Below are 16834 nucleotides of genomic sequence, written 5' to 3'. Positions count from 1 at the left end.
CAAGTTAATAAGTAGGATGGTTACTACGAAAAGCTGAATTAATGAGATTTAAATAGCATAATAATTAAAAAAAAATTTTTACTGTGCTTTTGTGCCTTGTGTATGAAATCCCTCACATGCCTCAAATATACTTCAGTAATCATTAACTTCAATCATATATTTCCTAATATTCAAGTGAGTTTGTGTGAAAAATATACTATAAATATTTTGGAACAAAAATTTTAAATAGAGACAATGATGACTTAATGCAAATGAGGGGAAAACATTTTTTAGACCCTCATATATTACTGCCTAAATATGTTGGGCTTAAAATATGCTATTTTCACAAATTCTTAAAGCACTTTGATGTTAAAATGTGTTTTTACTTGGAAGGAGATCATTTATGATGTAGAAAATGAATTTTTTGGAATATATATTTAGTCGTTTCTGCAATGTTGTTTTGACTGCATTGTTCAATTAATAAATATATTATCATTTTGCATGCATTACATTAACCTGGTGACTAATCTCAGTTGATTGAAAAAATAATAAAGTCATATAATATGTATTAAGTTATCTAATGAGCTATGTGCAATTATGCATCCGTATGGAGTTTGATAATGATCACTGGAAGCCATTTAATGTGGGAAGTATAGTGTGGAGGTAAATAGTCCAATAGTCGACTCCCTAGGTCGTATGCTGGTTATTGACCTTTGGCAAAAGCACTCTTGCCCTCAGTTTCTTCATCTGTAAAATAGAAATAATAATATTAGGGACTTCACATGGTTATAGTGAGAAATAAGTAAGTTTATCCAAGGAAAGGAAATCTGGGTGCTTTCCAGAACAGGGTCTAGCACAAGTTGGTGCTTGGAAAATATTAAATAGTTCTATTCCTTAGTGTATGGAGCTTGACAAATGGCCAACTTTTGTGACATAAAAACAACAACAACAACAACAACAAACAACACATTCTGTTATTTATAAATCAGAAACTGAATGAAATCAAGGTGCAAATTTGATAGGACTAATGTATTATACCAACATGCTTCTTTTGATTCTCATTAACTTGCCCAAAAATCTCAGGCCATCCTCTCATCTGCAGGGGAATATGCTATGTTCTTCTCTAATCTCTAACCTTATGCCCATGGGTTAGGAACTTGAGGATTTGTTACCACCATAACTCAACATCATAGGGGAATTTACTTGTCTTCTGCTTTCTTTCAAATTCAAGTTCCCTTGGCTTCCCCAGTTGAACAGAACAATCCATTTCCACTCAGTTCAATACAGCAGTCATTGTATTTGTAAACTTGCTGTGTGCCTGGTGAGGTTTGGTGTTTTTGATGCAAATTTAAGTAATTATCATGCCATATAAATTGCTCAAGTAGAGTTCAGTTCAATATTTTATATTATTGAATATATATATTTTTTCAGAAGATATATATATATATATATATATATATATATATATATACACAAAACCACTTACTACTAAACAAGATAAATATATTAAAAATTTTCAAAAGTATTCAAGAAGTTTTTGTGGGAGGACTAGAAAAAGAAACAACTGAATATGCCTGAAATGTAAATGTAAAGAAAGCTGTTTAACTGCAAGGCTTCTCTTCCTCTTCCAAGGTAACAAGGACATTTAAATTGTCATCCATGGAAATGTGTTATCTAACTTAAAAGACTAGCATACCACTAAGAGTAGAGAAGAAAAGGGTATAATAACTGCAGGGGTGGAAGAAAACTCTGTCACATTTGTACTACACTCTGTACCCCTAGGGAAAAAAATTTTATATGTGATCACATAGTACTTAAAAATTAGACAGGAGTTTTACTGTCCTTTACCCTATGGTAGGCTCAAATATCTAGCTTTGAGTTTAGTAACAAATTATTTTTCTGATACCTATGTGCTTGATCTAATTCCATTTAAAAAGTCAACACATGTATATTTTCTACAAATGCTCTTATGGTATAGAAAGCAAACATAAAATAATGGGGAAAGTGTGTATTTTGGAATTTAGAAAAACTGAATTCTTAGCTTTGCCTCTTCTTAGCTATTTTTTTAAACTCTTTTTAGCCATATGACCTGCTAACATTAGCTAGCCTCTCTGAAAAATGACAAAAAAAGAAGCTAGTGAAATAGTCCTAATAGTAAATAAAATACTCCAACTAGTAAAATAATTGAAGTAATAAAATAGTTCTAATAAAACTCCATTCAAGCATATGAAAAGATGCTCAACATGATATGTCCTTAGGGAATTTTGAATTAAAGCAATGAAGGGCACCTGGGTGGCTCAGTGGTTAGCAGCTGCCTTCAGCCTAGGTTGTGGTCCCAGGGTCATGGGATTGAGTCCTGCATCAGGCTTCCTGAAGGGGAGCTTCTCCCTCTGCCTATGCCTCTGCCTCTCTCTGTGTCTCTCATGAATAAATAAATAAATAAAATCTTTAAAAAAACGCAACAACGAAAAACCACTACATACCTATTAGAATGGCCAAAATGAAGAACACTGACAACCACAAAAGCTAATGAGAGTGTGGAGCAATGGAAACACTTATTCATTGCTGATGGAACTGCAAAATGGTACAGCCATTTTGTTTTTTTTTGTTTTTGTTTTTGTTTTTTTTTAATTAACTTTTATTGGTGTTCAATTTACCAACATACAGAAAAACACCCAGTGCTCATCCCGTCAAGTGTCCACCTCAGTGCCCGTCACCCATTCCCCTCCAACACCCGCCCTCCTTCCCTTCCACCACCCCTAGTTCATTTCCCCGAGTTAGGAGTCTTTATGTTCTGTCTCCCTTCCTGATATTTCCCAACATTTCTTTTCCCTTCCTTTATATTCCCTTTCACTATTATTCATATTCCCCAAATGAATGAGAACATACACTGTTTGTCCTTCTCCGATTGACTTATTTCACTCAGCATAATACCCTCCAGTTCCATCCACGTTGAAGCAAATGGTGGGTATTTGTCATTTCTAATTGGGTACAGCCATTTTGAAAGACAGTTTGGTGGTTTCTTAAAAAGTAAACATACTTTTATCATATGATCTAACAGTGGAATGCTTTGGTACTTTCCCAAATGAATTTTACCGAATTTATATCTATACAAAAACCCACACATAGATGTTTATAATAGCTTTATTCATAATTGATACAACTTGGAAGCATCCAAGATATACTTTAGTAGTTGAATGGATAAGTAAACAGTGGTACATCTAGACAATGGACTATTATTCAGCACTGAAAAGAAATGAGGTATCACGCCATGAGAAGATATGGAGGAAACTTAAATGTATATTACTAAGTAAAAGAAGCCAAAATGAAAAGAATACATGCCATATGAATCCAACTATCTGAATTCTGGGAAAGAGAAAGTTCTAGAGACAATAAAAAAAGATCAATGATTTTCAGATATTAGAGGGGAGGGAAGGATGAATAGAGTAAAAGGATTTTTAGGGCTGTGAAGTTGTTCTGTGTGATACCTCAGTGGTGGACTACAATGTTGTGTTATATATCTGCCAAAATCCATAGAAATTACAATACCACGAATGAACCCTAATGTAAGCCATAGAGTTTGAGTGATAATGATGTGTCAGTGTTGGCTCAATTAGTTAAGCAACTGATTATGGCTCAGGTTATGATCTCAGAGACATGAGATCTAGGCCCACATTGGGCTCCATGCTTAGGAGGGAGTCTGCTTGAGATTCTCTTTTTCTTTCTCTCTGCCCCTCCCTGCACTCATGCACTCTCTTTTTTTCTCTCTCTCTAAAATAAATAAATAAGTAAACCTTTAAAAATGATGTGTCACTATAGATTTATCAGAAATAACATATGTATCACTTTGGTGGGGGATGTTGATAGTGGGGAAGGCTAGGTGTGTGTGGAGTCAGGGAGTATATGGGAATTGTCTTCTACTCAAATTTACTGTGACTCTAAAACTGTTCTAAAAAATAAAGTCTGTTGGGGCACCTGGGTGGCTCACTTCGCTAAAGTCAGACTCTTGATTTGAACTCTGGTCTTGATCTCTGGGTTGTGGGATTGAACCTTGTGTTGGGCTCTGCACTGGGCGTAGAGCCTTCTAGGATTTTCCCTCTCTCCTCTCCCTGTGTTCCTCCTGCCTCCTTCTCTAAAAAATGACAATTAAAAAAACATAAAGTCTATTGAAAATTATTGAGAAACTAAAATGATACTGTTAAGAAGCTAGTATTTATCAGAATCCTTTTACTGAATATCAAAAACAATTTTATTTTTTTTTAAGACTTTATTTATTTATTCATGAGAGACAGAGAGAGAGAGAGAGAGAGAGGCAGAGACACAGGCAGAGGGAGAAGCAGGCTCCATGCAGGGAGCCCGATGTGGGACTCCATCCTGGGCCTCCAGGATCAGGCCCTGGGCTAAAGGTGGCTCTAAACTGCTGAGCTACCCAGGCTGCCCTCAAAAACAATTTTAAAAGCATTGTTAAATCCACTTAGAGATGAGTAAATTGAGTCAGAATTCATTAATTTACAATCATTTATTCCACTAATATTTACTTAGCATTTACTATGTGCCAGGCAGGATTAAGCATGGGAGATACTAAAATGAATCAATATGGATGTTATATTCCAAAGAAGTGAGACAAACAAAAAGCAAGCAAGCCAACAAATACAATAACTTAAAAATGAATTGAGGAAATAAAGTATTGAGATAGGGAATAACAAGACTCACCTTAAATAAGTTCAGGAAAGGTTTCACATTTAATTTGAGCCTTAAAGGAAGGAAGGGAGCTCACCATTTGAAGAACATTAGAGATAATACAATAAGGGCTCTGAGGCAGAAAATTGCTTTGTATTTGAGAAACTGAAAGAATACAAAAATTTAGAATTTAAGGAAAAGATGAGGTTGAAGAGGGAAATGTAGAATGTAAGCCTTCCTGATAAATATTTTATTCACTCAGTGCATTTCCTGAATGTGGTTGCCAGTCATTTTTATAGGCACTGAGATATATTGATGAATGTAATTTATAATGTCCTTACGCTCATGATTTATATTCTAATAGGGAAAGAAAGAAAAATCCCCACCTCCAAAAAGATAATTTAAATAATAATAAATAAACAAATAAATAATAAAACTTCATATTGGAGTAAATGGTATGAGGAAAATAAAACATTTGCAAACAAAGCAATAATTTAGAAGGAAATATATATATATGTATATTTATACTACATATAGATATTATATATATATATACACATACTATTTATATCTAGTGCTGAAGAAGTGACATTGACCGGACACTTGAATGGTGAAAATGAAACGGCCATATGAAGATCTTAGGAAAAATCTTTGCAGTCAGAAATGGGGGTGAGGAAGGCAAGGCAAAGACCTCAAGTCAGGAATGAGTTTGGCAAGTTTGAGAAGCAGAAGGAAAGCCAATATATCTGGGATATAATAAGAAAGAATGAAAAGCTAGGGTCAGAGAGGAAAGTGTGTAGGTCTGTGACCACCAGGGTAAGCAGTTTTGCCTTTCCTGTTTGTTTGTTTCAGTATAAGGCTACTGTTGGGTTTTAAGCAGATGCTTGATAAAATCATAGTTAATTTTTTAAAAGATTGCTATGACTTTCTATAGAGAATTAATTATGGGAACATAGAAATGGAAAGTACAGGTAAGAGGCTCCTAGAGGTATTCAGAGGGGAAATAGAGGTTATAGGAACAATGATAGAAGTGTCGGAGTCATTTACCAATGTGAATACAAGCGATAAAACATAGATTTCAGGGGTCACAGCAAGGAAGTTGAATATTGAATATTATTCTAAATACGTTGGCCACTTATTGATTACTTTGAAGTAGTGGTGGGGGTATAATAAAATGTATACTTTAAGATCATTTTGTCAGTGGTACTGACAATGCTGCTGGGTTTGTGTGCCTACGCCTCACTAGAAGAGGTTTGGGTCTGGTATATAAATTTTGGAGTCAAAAGCATAAACTTGCTATTGAATTTACTGTGTGTGGGTAAGAATATTTAGGGACAATTTTTTTTTTTTTTTTAAGGGAGAAGGGCTATAACCAAGTGCTGAGGATCATCAACATTTAGATTGAGGTAGAAAAAAAAAACAGTTGCAAAGGATCCTGGGAGGAGTTTCCATTATGGTAGGGGGAAAGCCAAGGAAGAATGATATAATACAAGCTAGAGAGAGGAGGGTTAAAAAGGGGAGAGAGGCGATAGTTCATTGTGCAAATGCAGCTGAGAGGCTAAAAGAAAGTAAAAAGAGAATAGAGCCACATCTCTTGGATTCAGCAGATTGGAGGTTGTTAATGCTGTGTCAAGATCAGTTAAGTGGAGTGAGTCTAGAAGTCACTCCAGTGGATGGACAGGTAGCTGGAACACTAAAGTGGTATGCATAGACAAATCTTTCTGGATAATTGTCTATGAGGAGAAACAGAAAAATTAGGCTGTGGAAGAATGGGATCATGGGATTAATTGAAGGTTATTGGAACAAGTACTTTGAAAATGATCTATGTAAAGGGACAGATTGGTTATGAAGGAGATACAAGACAACTCAGCTAATCAGGATCTAGAGCAAGTGAAAGGTGGTAGAAATATACTATGTATCATCCTATTTGTCCTCAGACCCACTCTTCACTTTTCTTCACTCTATTGTCTGTCCCAAGTGTCCAATTTGTGTGAATTATATCAATAGACTCATATATCCCCTGGGTTTTGATTTGGTTTGACCAACAGAAAGCCCTAGCAAGAGATCAAAGGGAGGGAGACAAATGAGGTCTTGGTTGCTAACTCCATGGAGTTAGTTGGGTTAGACTAACTGTAGTTGGGTTAGACTGGTTGTTTTTCTCAGTTGAAGATCACTACTCTCCTACTCTCCTCTAAGTGGCATGCTGTGTTGGAACCCTGACTGATACAAGAATTGGAACATAATTATAAGGACTGGCCCAATAAGCAGAGTTCTAGTTCCTCTATAGCAGTACATGAAGGAAGAGAAAATGAATATAGGTATGAGTTTGTGGGGTTGCAGTGGGCAGGTAAAGGCATGGCATGTGATTGCTTTTGTTTTCTCACTGAGATAATCAACCAAGTGTTGGAGTAGAAAGTTGTGAATTTAAAGAAAAATGGATAAAATGTTCATCTCATAGAGTTGGAAATAGATCCTACCATAAAATGTTTGAGGGTATTAATTATAAGTGTAAATAATTAGCATTGTTCAGCTCTTCAGGAGTGGGTATGGAGAAAAAAAAAAAAGTCATGTAAGGTTACATGTTTTTTTGTAAGACCAAGTACTCCAGCACAAAATTGGAGAAAGACTTGAAAATGTGTGTAGCCTAGAAACTATATTAATGGACCACGAGACCTAGGCCAGACAAGGTTTGGACGTCAGAAATGAAGTTAGGAGGGGATTGATGGATAGTGAGAAAGTGTAGGGGCCACTGGTTTAGAGGTCTTTATATAGAACTAAAGAATTGTAGGTATGGGTGTGATTGAACTATGGGCTAGATGAATGTGCTTTTAGAAATATTGATACAGAGATATATCATTTTCTTTTTTTTTTAAGATTTTATTTATTTATTCATGAGAGACACACAGAGAGAGAGAAGCAGAGACACAGGCAGAGGAAGAAGCAGGCTCCATGCAGGGAGCCCGACGTGGGACTCGATCCCAGGTCTCCAGGATCAGGCTCTGGGCCGAAGGCGGCACTAAACCGCTGAGCAACCCGGGCTGCCCAAGATATATCATTTTCTAACAAATGTAGAGAGTAGTTGCAATCATGAGAGAAGGAGGCTAAATTCCAGTGAGGGACAGGATTTGGCAATGAGGAGGTAAAAGGACTGACACATCGTGTTGGTTGCTTCAGGTCAGTGGATTTTGAATACGTAGAAAATAATGATAAGAGTTGGGAAAGAAAGCAAAATTGCCATCCAGGAGCTAAACCTTTGGAAAGTAGAGGCGTCCCTTCCCACTTATATCTGATTCAGATTTCATCGGATAACAGCAAATGTGCCTTTGTGCCTGAGGGATAGGAGGGTGACACTAAAGATAATCCCCAGGAGAGAGGGCTGAGGGAGAAGCAGTGTTATTAGGATATGGTCAAATGAAGCAGAAAGATGAAAGGGAAGTCCAAAAATTAGTTGGAAATGTGGAACATTCTGCTGATCTCTAAGCAGGAGTGTGTTAGCACACAGTGGCAGCGTGTAGGGGCTTCCGAAGAACAGCAATGGGTCAGCTTGAGTATGTGTAAAACAGTGGAGGGATAAGCCAGATCAGCAGAGATGGGAAGAAAAATGAAATTAGTCTTGTTTCTGAGATGAGTATAGGCAAGAGGACACATTATTATCATATCTAAAATGCCCTTAGGTGTGATGACCTTGTGGGATGATTGTTGTCCTCCAGGGGTGGGGATGAGGATTATCACCTTTCCAGATAGACTGGCATGGTAACCTTCTGTTTTACCACTCCACAGTGTCTGTAACTAAGAGTGCACCTTCCCGAGGCTGTTGTAGGGCCAGTTGCACTCTGATTCATTCACAGGATACCATCTTCTTTCTACCTGCCCCACAAGAATATGCGAATGCATGGAATCTCTTAGTACTTAATTAAACATATGAATTTTAAGAGGGCCTGTTGTGCAGAGCCATGCAGGATTTGGCTCCTCACTCTTCATTCGGACCTTATTCAGCTTATTCCCTCATTCCTGGATGTGACTTTGGTCACAATGATGTCAGTAGGCCTCTTTCTGGAACACTCCAGTATTCTATTGGCCTCAGGGCTTTCACTTGCTGTGTCCTTGACCTGAAATGTTCTTCTTTCAGATTTTCAAATGTCGAAACTCTTTCTCATCTTTTTAGGTTCTACTTTGACTCTCATCTCTTCAGTAAGGACTTCCAGACATATTACTCAGTTTTGTCTTGTCCTCTCTTATCTTGCCAAGTACCTCCTTGTGGTGGTTCTGTATCCTATTGCCCTATTTTATGTTTTTTTTTTTTTTAAGATTTTATTTATTTGTTCATGAGAGACACACAGAGAGGGAGAGGCAGAGACACAGGCAGAGGGAGAAGCAAGTTTCCTGCAAGGAGCCCTGTGGGACTCCATCCTGGATTCCGGGATCACACGCTGGGCCAAAGGCAGACGCTCAACAGCTGAGCCACCCAGGCGTCCCACCTATTTTATGTTTTTATGCCATTTATCAGCATCAGAAGTTATGTGCTCTATTTGTTTAGGCATTTATTATTGATTTCCTCATGTATATCATGAACTGTATGACTCAGAAATTTATCTTTTATATAGAGGAGGGCTGGCTCATAGTAGGTGCACCATAAAATATTGTTGGCTGAATGCATAAACACTTGATAAATGTTGCTTCTTTGTTATATTCTAAAGTAAGTTACTATTTTTTCCTATAAATATAGTAGTTACAATTTTTGTAGTTGTTAGGGCAAAATATTGTAATATAGAAGTCCCTACTCCAGTGTTTAGTACATAGTAGGCAATTAGACAATAAGCTTTTTTCATTCTTTCATCAATATATCCCACTGAAATAGCATGGTAGATATTGATTAAATGGTATAATTCAAATTAGGATACTGTAATTATGTGAAATTGGATCTTATGCATTATATATGCTATGTTCTAGCATAATCACATTATGTATTAATTCTTACATATAAGATAAATAACATCATATTTTTATTATATAGTCATGGTGAAATTGTTACAGTTAAATATTCTCCTTTAAAGCACCAATATTCCCAAAGTAGTCTGTCTGCTTAGGATTGCAAACTGTATTAATTAGGAGAAAATAAAATGGACTGTTGTTCTAAATTAATGTGAAATATTCGGTCTTTTATGGAAAGCTGTCATTCTGATAGTTGCAAGGTTGACTAATACCCCCTACCTTCATGTTTACTGTTTCCAGGAAGAACCCTATGTCCTATTTAAGAAGTCTGACAAGCCTCTCTATGGGAATGATCGATTTGAGGGCTACTGCATTGACCTCCTCAGAGAGTTATCTACAATCCTTGGCTTTACATATGAAATTAGACTTGTGGAGGATGGGAAATATGGAGCGCAGGATGATGCCAATGGACAATGGAATGGAATGGTCCGTGAACTGATTGATCATGTAAGTCTCTTTTCTCATTATTATCATTACCTTTGGTGGATTGCTAAAAGATTTGCTTTTTAAGATTTGTGATGGTAGGGTAACAATGGCAAAGAGCAATAATATATTTCAAATATGTGTTTCCTTAAATAATTCTATTGAAAGTTATATTATTTTACCCTTATATATAGAGACTCTAAGAGGGGTATATGTTTCTGTTAGAGAGTATTATCTGTTTTAAATTAACTAGAATTCAGTGATTTCACATCTTGAAATATTTAGCCCTAATTTGCAAATTAGAATGTGTGTGCCCAATAATTTATTTCTTTTTCACTTTTATACTGCTAACTCCATAATCAGCAGAAAGAATGAGTGATGCCAACTATAAATTTTATGATAAAAATTTCCTAGATAGACTAGGATAGGATACTTCTTGTCCTTTTTTTTTTTTTAAGATTTTTATTTATTTATTCATGAGTGGCACACACAGAGAGAGGCAGAGATAGGCAGAGAGAAAGCAAGCTCCATGCGGGAGCCTGATGTGGGACTTGATCTCGGGACTCCAGGATCATGACCTGAGCTGAAGGCAGACGCTTAACCGCTGAGCCACCCAGGTGTCCCACTTCTTGTCCTTTTTAAATTTATTTATTTTTAAAGATATTATTTATTTATTCAAGAGAAGGAAAGATAGAGAAAGTGTACAAGTCAGAGGGAGGGGCAGAGGATGAGGGAGAAGCAGGCTCCCTGCTCAATGGGGGATTCCAAGATCCTGGGATCATGACCTAAGCCAAAGGCAGCCATTCAACTGACTAATCCACCCAGGCACCCCTTATTTTTTATTTTTGATACTTCTAATCTTTAGAGAATAGGATACTTATCTTTAGAGTAGGGATGAAAGAAATCTATATACAAAAAGCATAGAATATGATACTGTATAAAAATAAAGCAAGTATATTAGCATATTGAAGGAGGAAGGTAGACATTTTATTTTAGTTAGTTGAATAAGTCAGGCATTCCTTCTTTGGCATTATTTCATAAATTATAATTTTATAATTTGTAATTTACATATACAATGAAAGCATGATTTCATAGTTTCTCAGTTGGTAGTGTCAATTCATCTTTTTGAAATGAACTCTGATTTATTAAAAAATAATAACATTGCATTTGGCTTTGTGTTTTTTAACATTTAAATTTATTTTGACGTTTTCCATAATAAGACATGTAATTATTGCTAAATATTCTACAACATAACAAAATAGATTTTCCTTTAAAATACAATGTGAACTGTACCCTAAATAAAAGTTCTTACTAATGGAAGTAGCACATATAGGCAGTTTTTGCAGCACTTTGATAATACTTACATTGCTATTAATTACAAAGTTTATTATCAAGAATAGGGGAATAAGGGAGATCTGTATTTATTTACATCTATCGGTCTATGTATGTTGGTATGTATGTATCTATTGATTTTTTTTTCCCTTACTAGTATTCCCTTCCTTGGTGCCCTCTTCATGTCTCCTATTGCTGACCTAGCCTTGGTTTTTAATATTTAGCACAAGTCATATTAAAATAGAATAGTCAGTATATTTTTCTTTGTACAACCGCAGCTCAATTTGCATATTTATGACTTTGCTAATTTCAACACAGAGTAGTAACTCTTACTGATAATCAGATAAATACCCTAAACTTCTTGCTCTCCTTGCTTTCCTTGGGTAATCTTACCTTGTCTCATAGCATGATTATCATTCTCATACTGGAATTTCACCAGTCTACATCGTCAGCCCTGAGCCTTAGACCCATACAACCCACTTCTCTTATAGTTTTCATTTAAATGTTTCATAAGCATCTCAAAGGTAGCATATTACAGACTGAATCTATTATTTCTCTTTCTTGAACCTTTTCTTTCTGAAGTTTCCTATATCATCAGTACATGGAGCAATGATTCAATAGGTTTCCCAAGCCAAAATTTAGTAGTCATTTTTTTTAATAGTCATTTTTGAATTATATCTCACTCCACCATGTTTTAGTGAGTGTGACCTTTATTTTATTTTATTTTATTATTATTATTATTTTTTTTTTTAGTGTGGCCTTTAAATAGCTTCCAAACCTGCCTACTTATCTCCATCTCCACTGTCATCTGGAATAATATCCCAAGATGAGGTTCTTTCTCTTCTAGTCCATTATCTATGTGCGTGTGTTTGTGTGCAAGTGTATGGAAATTACTGAAAGATTTTATGCAAGAGAAGGGAGTTTCCTGTTTTAGGAAACTATATCTTGGTTCTAAGGATATAGGACTGACTTTATTTATAAACCCTTCCACATTTGGTCATTGTTTATCTGTTATGAAAGTATTTTTACCCTTCAGACCTGGTCTCAGATCTTCTCCGCCATGCTTTCTATATTGGGAGGTTGTCTTACATGGAGGAAATCATCAGGGTTCCCAGCAAGAGATCCAAGGGAGGGAAGAGAGTGAGGTCAGAATATTTATTTCCTTCCTAACTCCCTGAGATGTTGTGTTGAGCTGGCTGTGTCCTTATAAGGAATATAAATTTCTTATTATGATGTCTGCTCTATCTACACAAATCTCTTTCCTGTTCTCAGTTCCAATTTACACCCTACATTGCTTTGTTTCTTTAGACCTTAGGAATGGTTACAGTTTAGCTGCTATTAGCCTTGAGTTCCTGCATATCCCTTAAAATTTCCTGACACCAGTGGTCTTTGAAGTGTGTTCCAAGGATATGTAGAATCAGTGCAAATTGTCAGGCCCTACCCTAGAACTAGTAGATCTAAAATTTTGGGGTGGAGTCTGACTGTCTTTCTTTTACAAGCTTTAATGGTGATTCTGATGGTCTCTAAATTTTGACAATAAATGTCCTCCCCTCTACCCAGACTTGTGTAATTAACTAGTTCCTTATAAATTAATCCTGCTTAGGTATTATCAGTTGAGTTATTGTCATTTGTTTTCTTTTGAGATTCTAACTGGCACACCTTTCTAATTTTTATCTCTTCTGCCCTCCCCAGCCAAACCCATATAGACTGTTTTCAGTCTTGTTCTCTTTTGCTTCTGGGCTAGTTCTCTGTGCACCACTCTCCTCAGCCTCCACCTAATTCACTTTATCTGAATTACTTCTATTTAACTTCAGAAATACTTTGCCTGTGATGTTTCCCCACCTCACCCCAGGAAGCCCACCTGCTATGAATTTTCACACTACCCTTCTTGCATAACACCTGTCACACTTTAATTACCAGCTTAATATCTGTCATACTTATTTGTATATAAGTTGTATGGTAGTTATACAATCAATCAGGACTATTTCAGGTGCAAGTGTCAGAAACATGGCTAAAAATAGCTTACACAAATATACTTTTTTAAAAGTCCCATAATAGTAAAAAAGTCCAGTGGTGGTTCTCACTTCATCTATAGTTGGATCCAGGGTCTTAAAGTATATCATTAATGACTGACTGTCTTGTTATCTCTTGCTTTCTTCTCTGTAGGTTATATTCTTAAGTACTTTCTTTTCATATGGTGACAAAGGTGGATTGTAGCCATTAGGCCAATGGCTATCAACTGCAGGGAGGTTTTTTTTTTTTTTTTTTTGGTGTGTGTTTGTTTTTCACCAAGAGACACTTGACAATGTTGAGAGACATTTTTTACTGTCTTAAGGATATGGAGGAGGTGCTGCTACTGCCATCCAGGGGTAAAGGCTAGTGGTGCTAACCTTTCAACAAGATGCAAGATAGCCCCTCACACAAAAAAGGAAAGGAATTATTTGGCCCAGGTATCAATCATGATGAAGCAGAGAAACTCTACTCTAGGCTTACCTGGTTCTTAGAGCCATCCCTTTGAAAGACATAGAGGTCTTCTTCTGCCAAAGTTTCTGCAAAATCTGTGGTGGGGGTTTGAGGTAGGGTGGAAGGCGTATCAGTTGGATCAGCTTTGATAAGGTGCTCATTCTCTGAACTAATCCAAAAAGCTAGGACTGGGAAGCTGGTAGTTGGAATAGACAGACCTAGGTCATGAGTCCATACCTGGAACTATGGCATAGAGTCAGCCCATCTAAATTATGCTACTTACTTTTATATGAATTTGTATAGAAGCCACTAATATTTATTTTATATGAACTATAAGCCAGTTCATTTTCTAGGATTTTTGTTTTGTTTTGTTTTGTTTTAGATTTTACTAGGTTAAGTAGAAGGGAGATAGCCATCAAGAGGCTATATTTATATAAGTGTTGTGATAGGGAAATATAATTAAAAATAAAATCTCTTTCCAACCCAGACAACCTTTCCATAAATGTAGATGGAAAATAAAATAATTTCATTAATGAATAAGCATTAAGCCAGAATGAAATGCACACCACAGGTAATTCACTAAGAGATTGGAAAGACAGAAAGAAATCTCACCCTTTTATTATAGCCAAGAAGGCACAACCCATTGCATACTTGTTCTCAAGGTAAACAATACCTAGTCCTCAAGTAAGAAGGCTTGAAAGCACCATTTATCACATATAATTCTTCTTAAATTCATTTGGAAACTGAGGTGACCATCTGCATTAGCTAATTGGTTTTATCCACTAGAAAAATAAACTTCTCAAGTCTTCATGAGAAAGGTATATTTTAGGCTCCCACCCACCAAAGTTAGGCTCCTTCTCTCTCACAGAAAGTTGGAAATAGGGTGTTACCTTCCTTGATTACATTTCAAAGAGATACTTCCCAGATCCTTGGGAAAGGCATTCCTGGGTCATAAAGCTGGCAAGAGGCTTAGTTAGCTTTTTAAAGATTTATATAAATTTCAAAGAGAGAAAGGACTTACAAATTTTCTCAAGTAAATATTCTAAGAAAGGGGGAAGGGATAGCTTCCTTTATTTTCAACAGGGAGAATTGAGCCTCCTGTGTTTAATTTGTATTTGCCCTTACATTTGCCAGTTTTTCTTATTTTAGTAAAGCTAGTTTACTATCTTCTTTTCCATTTCTCCTTTTTGGGAAGACCCTCAATGTACAAGTCTTCATATAATCTCTCAAAATTATTATGATCTAATGAGTGATGATTCTTGGTGATACAATAGGAAGATACAACCTCAGAAAGAGACTGGGATAACATGGCTCCCTGAAGCAGTTTGTCCTTAAAAAGTGACAAGCCTTACTTCCCCCTAAACACCTTTGTCTCCATCTTCTCCACAGTGAGGCTGCACAACATGATATACTAGTAAGTCCTTGTTAAGGCAGATGTGGGTTCAAATCCTAGTTCTTTTGCTACATAGTTTTAGGCCTTGGGCACATTGCCTTAAACTTTCTGAGCCTTAGATTACAGAGATAATATCAGAGTAATAATTAGGAAGATATAGTGCCTGACGTATACTAGATAAGCAATATAGACACAATAAGTTAAAAAAATGTCTTTTTTTCTTATTCTTTCTACTATATCATTATTAAGTATTCTTTTTTTAATTTTTAATTTTATTTTCTCTTTTTGGTGGGCAGCAAAGCCAAGTTTATTGAGCAATAGCCAAGTGATAGTACAGAGCTCTCAAGGAGGGAGGGGACCCAAGAGGGTTGCCTTTAATGAGTATTCTTGTTAAGGACTAAAATGTAAAACCTGTAGACACTGTTGCAGTGTGAAAAATGTAGGGATTGGGGATGCTATTGATATTAATTTTGAATCAGAGTCAGTAATATCGGCATTAAGTTTTAATAGTAAAATAGTTTATTAATTGGTACCTTTGGTGTTCAAATATCTCATTACTTTTCTACCGAAATGATCTATGTCTTAGTGGTTTTATATTAGAATTAAACATAAGAATTAATAGAGAGTCAAATTCAGTGTGAAATTAATAATAGCCAGGAGGATAAATGGTAGGGGGAGAGGGATGATATTTAGGATACCAGCAAAACAGAGACTCCAAATTTTAAAAATTACTATTTAATATATGTGTATTTTAAAATCAATGTAATCATCATCGGTAAAATCAAAACATGTGTAGGCTTCCTTTTATTTGTTTTATGGTTTGGTGGTATGTCAAATTTGAATTCTATTAAAACTGAAAATAAGAGCTATATTTTCCTTCCTTAAATCTTTTAAAATCTCAATCTGGCACTTCTTAAATACATTTTTAAAGTAAAAATTACTCAGAAACAAATGATTTGGAAGTAGAGGAATAATAGCCAGTTTTCCCTTTATATAGGTGACCTGCTTTTTTAGGTCTCTCCACCAGGCTATTTATGGAGTTTTTATGATGATTGGTGCCATGGGCCATTCTATTTGAAGTTTGTTGGGCATCTATAAGAGTTGATATTTTTTGTGACTCATCAGACTAATTAAAATCTAAATCAGGACACCATTTTACCTTATCAATTTACTGCATCTGCAGCCCTCTGTATTGTGCTGTATACTTGGAAGTATTCATTTGCTTCAAATATACTGAAAATAACTGGGAGACACAAAGAATACAATTGCAGAAAGTGTTCAGCATTAAAGAATATTTATTGAAAGGATGACACAAGTGTTAACAAGTGTTCCACAACAAATGTTAAACTCAAGCACCACTCTCCTTAGAGAAAATAGTACATATTTTCCAAATGCTTTTATTTTTATGTTGCCTTCCAAAGGCTCCAATGAAAGTTTCTATTCAAGGACCAATGAAGAAATATTTAGTGACATCCTTTCCTTTTGAAATTAAAGCATCATAACTTTTTGTATAATATTTTATGAAATATTTTATAAAGTTTTTCATTCTTATAACCAAAGTTGGCTATTGAG

At 35.7% G+C, this 16834-nt stretch overlaps 1 protein-coding gene across 8 annotated transcripts in view; it reads left to right on the top strand.

Moving 5' to 3' along the window:
- GRIK2 (glutamate ionotropic receptor kainate type subunit 2) overlaps positions 1–16834 on the top strand; it is a 638483-nt gene that overhangs the window by 434213 nt on the left and 187436 nt on the right. For all 8 annotated transcript variants that reach the window (XM_041767187.1, XM_041767198.1, XM_041767221.1 and 5 more), the window contains one exon: positions 9892–10098. In XM_041767187.1, coding sequence (XP_041623121.1) covers positions 9892–10098 — 207 coding nt within the window. The remainder of the gene's footprint in view (positions 1–9891; positions 10099–16834) is intronic.

Source organism: Vulpes lagopus, chromosome 1 (genome assembly GCF_018345385.1).
Source record: "Vulpes lagopus strain Blue_001 chromosome 1, ASM1834538v1, whole genome shotgun sequence".
Taxonomy (NCBI): Eukaryota; Metazoa; Chordata; class Mammalia; order Carnivora; family Canidae; genus Vulpes; species Vulpes lagopus.
The sequence above is the reverse complement of the archived record's forward strand: the minus strand, read 5'-3'. Positions and strand labels throughout refer to the sequence as shown.